This window comes from Pinus tabuliformis, chromosome 4_1 (assembly GCF_031772625.1).
Source record: "Pinus tabuliformis cultivar Carrire ecotype Pingquan chromosome 4_1, CPIR1, whole genome shotgun sequence".
NCBI lineage: Eukaryota > Viridiplantae > Streptophyta > Pinopsida > Pinales > Pinaceae > Pinus > Pinus tabuliformis.
In genome coordinates, this window is record NC_142303.1 from 234,654,831 (window position 1) to 234,660,017 (window position 5,187).

At 38.3% G+C, this 5,187-nt stretch overlaps 1 protein-coding gene across 1 annotated transcript; it reads right to left on the bottom strand.

The window, feature by feature from the left end:
• Window positions 1-1,162: 1,162 nt before the first annotated feature.
• Window positions 1,163-3,068, bottom strand: LOC149175113 (pectinesterase-like). Its single transcript, XM_089422769.1, has 2 exons — window positions 2,045-3,068; window positions 1,163-1,848 (listed from the first exon to the last, which is right to left on the bottom strand). The coding sequence occupies exons 1-2, from the start codon at window positions 3,012-3,014 to the stop codon at window positions 1,163-1,165; spliced, it is 1,656 nt and encodes a 551-aa protein (XP_089278895.1). The 5' UTR covers window positions 3,015-3,068.
• Between the last annotated feature and the right edge of the window lie 2,119 nt (window positions 3,069-5,187).

Here is a 5,187-nt window from a genome sequence, read left to right on the forward strand (position 1 = left end):
TCTGCGCAGAGGATGAAGTTTGTATCAGTTCTTTTGTTTTAAATCAATAGAAGTTTTTTTTGTGACTGTGTAATGGACTGTTCTGAGTTAATTAGTTTTTAAAAGCTTCCCTGTGTAAAGATTCTGGACAGAGGAAACAAAGCATTGTCTCTGTGGTGGTTATTTTGTTTGTTTTTAGTATTTTCCCATCAAAAATACCCAACATCGAGTTTGAAACACACTGGGCTTGCGTTGGGGGGAGATTGTTGGCTCCGTGTTAATGGCGGTGTAGAAGGTCAACGCTCCTCGTATGTTTCCTCGTGTGTTTCATAGCATGTGCTTAAATCTAGCAATGTGTCTATTTACTAACACCTGCGAAAATTTTAGTGTAAAGATAATCGTGACTCCAACATCACTTCCGTGAGAAATTTCGCTACCTACCCTTACTTTTTAGGTAGAAATTTCTCTTCCTGCCTTTCTTTTAGGTATATCATGTCTTTTTGGTGTGATGAATGGATACAATCCACTGAAAATTTTAATAGTCAAATAAATATATTAAAATAAAATAGTTATATTATAATACCATCACTTCCGCGAGAAAATTCTCGTCTACCAGGTTATCCGGAATTTCCCTTCCGAGTCTTACTTTTTAGGTATATCATGTCCTACTTTTTAGGTAGGAATTACGCTTCCAAGTCTTACTTTTTAGGTATATCATGTCCTTTTGGGTTTGATGAATCGATAGCAAAAGCAAGAAAGTCCATTTTGTATTAGTTTGTTTTTTATAAAAAATAAGCATATATGGTTAGTGACAATCCTTGGAAATTTCCAAGGCCCACAAACACATAAGATTCTACCTCACCAAACATATTTTTAAAGGTTATTAAAAGTTTTCCATGGATTTTCGATGATTATTGTGTACAATCAGTTTAGCCCATGAAAGAAAAGTATGAATAGACTTCAATTTGTGCCCCATCAAAGGCTATAATGGAGATTACATTACTGTTGCATGGCTATCGAATGCTACACTTGAAATTAGCAGGGAATAAATGTAGTTAAGGGTTTGTCAAAATAATTATGTAAATGACACGAATATACACAACAGAATATATACTCCTGACGCTTCAGCAATCTATAAATTTGTTTCAATCCTTCCAAGCATACCACTTGTCACTCTTGGTTTTTAATTTAAGCCTGCATTGAAGGGCACCGCCTGTATCCAGGCATCACCAGCGATGAAATTAACCACAGTGAAATTTTGAGCATCAGAAATGTTCATGGTGTGATAGCCAGGCCATTGAACTCGCCCTGCAGTTCCTGCCCCTGGTCCCGAATTCATATATTCGCCATAATACAGCGTGGTCAAGCCAAAGTCCCCCGACCATTCTAGCCAACCTGCAGGATCGACGACATCATCCATATATGATTTCATATAAACTGTGCGAGAGTAATTTTTCCATGGCCTCCCCAAGAATGTCTGGAAAGAGCTCTTCACTGGAGCGAGATCAGGCGCAGCAGAGACGGTGCAATTTTGAATAGAGATTCCAGTGTTTTGATTTGGATCATCTCTTCCTTGAGCCGTGAAACAATTCTTTTGATTATCCATCGGTTTCCTAGCTAGTAGATTGCAGTTTTGAAACACAGCTGCAGCGTTGCCGAAGATAAAATCAACTGTGCCGTAAATCTCACATTCCCGGTAGAATTGTCGAAGAGAGTGTGCGTAAAGAGTGTCTTGGTAACCTTTGAAGCTGCAGCGGTAGAATGTTGATAGATCCGAGGCAACGCGGAGAGCGACAGCCTGATGCTTCTCTGGGCCCGCCGTGTTCTCGAAAGTGATATCCCGAGCGAGAAATCCTTGCCCAACTACAGCTGTAATAGCAATAATTTTCCGTGTGAGCGCGACAAGACAAGAAAGATTTAGATTCGTGGAAACAAAATTAGAATAACCCATCCCCGTGCTAAATTGAAATTCAAAATTGGATTACCAGGGTCATACGAACAGGCCTTCACCGACAAAAGAAAAATAACAAATTAACCACATAAAGAAACGAGTAAAGCAGCTTACCGACTGTTGCAGAGCGGTAAGTAGTCCATCCGTCCACAACGCTTCTATTGCCGGTGATCACAGTGGCATTTATGCCATCTCCCACCAACATAATATTTGTTTTGTGTTTGGGCACCTCAATGTATTCCTGGTAGACTCCCTTTGTAATATGTATCACATATCTATCTAAACTTTTGTTTGGAGCAGCATTCAGCGCGTCAGTAATTGTGGTATAATTACCACTGCCGTCCTGAGCCACCGTAACGACATTGTCGGCTGCTTCAGAGGTTTGAAGAAGTCTCCTTCGGTCTGAAGCAGACAACCATGAAGGGAATTCATCATCTACATCAACTTGATTGCGACGCTCATGACTCGTTGGATTGGAGAACAGGCGTCGGTTGTGCACAGGAGGCTTCTTGGAATCTTTGCCAATGACAGGAATATTTTTGACAAGAGCCAAAGAATTGCTCACAACTCGTGACACACCAAGCACACTCTTAGTCAGTATGTTTTGCAGGGTTCCGCTGGCCTCCTGGAGACTTTCGACGCAGGTAGCCTGATTAGTAAGAGCTGCGCTAAGCCAAGTCTGAATGTCAACTGCCTGCCTCCATTTCAAAGTATCAGCAGCAACATTTGTCTGAGACTTGCTCAGGTGGTCCAACGTTAGATCGTTCAACTGCATACAATCTTCAAGAGCATCAAGTTGTGTTCCCTTGAATGCCCCCCATCCCAGACGAGAAATTATTTGAAACACTTTCTGTGCTTCGATAACGCTCAGCCTGATAGACGTCCTGGCGAGATCTGCCGAAGTTGCCTGCAACGATCCCGGAAACAGGCTCGACATTGTGGAAACACAGAATTTTGGATCCAACGTCGCGTCGCAGGCAGATTTCAGAGAAATGGAGTGCGGCTGTTCATTGCTCTCAATTTTAACGAACATAAGACATATGATAAAGAAAACCAAAGCCGTAAACCTAAATCTAAAAGCCATTGCAGAATGCACTTGTCTACTTTTAACTTCACTGAATCACTAGATTGATGTCTCTCATTCTCTCAGACTCTCACACATATATATAATATGATTTCAGTCACCAGTGTTTGTAACGTGGCGTCGACGGTGGCAATTTCTAGGGGATATCGTTAAATAATTACATGTATTGGAAAGCCCAACGCGGTCAGTTGTTTAGAATTTGAAAAATGCAGTCTTAGAAATGTAAAGCAAAAGTAGTTCGAATAAGTTGCCGACACAAAGCATAGTGGCCGTATTCAGTTCAGGCTGGAGTGACATTCTTCTACAACTTTACAAACTGTAAAGCACTGCCCTGGGCCCACCGACGAAAAAGGGAACCGCCGCCTGCATTGTACTTGTAAAATAAGGTTCCGAAACAATGCTGAAAGCGACATAAAGTATTCAGTACACGCGGAACTGCTGCCATATCTACGCGTGATTATACTTTCGACACATGAAAGTAGAACCAGTAAGTCAAAAGACCTCAACTACCACTGTCATGTCTGGTAATAGATTCTGACTTGCGTATTTGGATTTGGTTTACTAGAAGCCATTCGAAAAAGCCTGTGTGATTTTGAACCCCACAGCATACCAAAACCAGAGGTTTCCACCTCTTGGAATAAAGAAACACGTTCAACTTTTAACTTAGAGTTTATCTCAAAAGCATTCAGCTTCCACAGCACAAGAAGCAAGGTAACATAGCCAATTTATAAATAAAATATAATCACTTTTCATAATTATTATATATTTTTTAAAGATAAGGTCATCTTTGTGATGTGTGCTAATTCCAAGACCAAAGTCACTATCGCTTTTATTTTAAGAATTTGGCCCCATGGTAAGGAAATTTGGCCCCATGGTAAGGAAATTACATTCCTTACCATGAGATGCAAGCATAAACATAGATAAGCCATTTTCTTTCAAGGTTCGGTCCCATAATGTTATATGTCAAAAGCATTTATAGTCTTTATTATAAATTGCAAACTAAACCCAATTTATAAATAAAGAAATAATTCTTTTAATATATCTATAATTGGATAAGTTGGTATGAGCTGACTTTAAGATCAAGTTAACCAAAACTTTAACAACTTTTAAGGATTTAGTTCCATCATGGTATATGTCAAAAGCATTATTATTCTTTACCATAAGATGTAAGTTAACATGGAAAGTTCATCACTCCGTATTGGGTGATAGCGATTTGTGATCCCACCAGCATAGAATAGACAACACATTCCACGCTCCATTAGTGGGCACACACCGTATAAAAAGAAAACTCCATAATTCCGTTTGCAATGGTAATGAATGTTTCCAACTAGGTTTGCTATGGTATTATGGCACTCAAAATCATCGATACATGTTTAATTTATGATTATGCCAGCTTTAGAATTTGTTCCCATGTTAAGTCATGAATGCTTTCCCTCGCTTTTTTTTTTGCATTTTATCGGTTTTTTGTTTTTTTCTCTCTTTTTCTATTATCGGTTTTTAATTTAGGTTTTCTTTGATGTCGACTTACTTTTCATGTGGACATGGCTTGGTAATTCTCTTATCTCTGGAATCTTTCTGTTTCAATTCTCATTAGAATTCAATTTTGATTTTTTATATTATGAATTTTGTGCCTTAAAATGATAAAAAACTAATAATTATAAAGTGAATTCACTTTGAGGGAGAATTTTTCTTTTAGAATGGATACAATTTTTAAAAAAATATGTGATGATCCTATAATGAGGTCCCATTAATATATATAAGAGACAAAGGGTACATTTTTAATAGAATGGTATAATGAAAAGTTCTAGCTGACATAACATTATAATAATAAAATATAATAACGATATCCAAGGCTTAGTAAGGGGTTTTAGGGTTAACATGGGGCTTATATAGAGTTTAATGTGGCTTTCCCCTTCAAACAAGTTTTTCCTGCAACACTTGACTAATTGTGAGTGTTTCCGCATGAGCAACTCTTCTTCCCCTATCACCTCTTCCACTAGTACATTCTTCCATTTGATGAGGTACTAAGTGATTACTCGATTCTCATATGCTTAATCCTTATTTCTAGGATTGTTTTTAGTACTAGTATGATTTCCCCTTCTTCATTAATCTCTGACAAAATAATGTGGACCATGATCTTGTTATTAATTAACTTCTTTAATCAAGAAACATG

Coding starts and splice junctions, on each gene's coding strand:
- LOC149175113 (XM_089422769.1), bottom strand. CDS start 3,014: ATGGCTTTTAGATTTAGGTTTACGGCTTTGGTTTTCTTTATCATATGT. Junction 1,849..2,044: donor TTACCGCTCTGCAACAGTCG/GTAAGCTGCTTT, acceptor TTGCTATTACAG/CTGTAGTTGGGCAAGGATTT.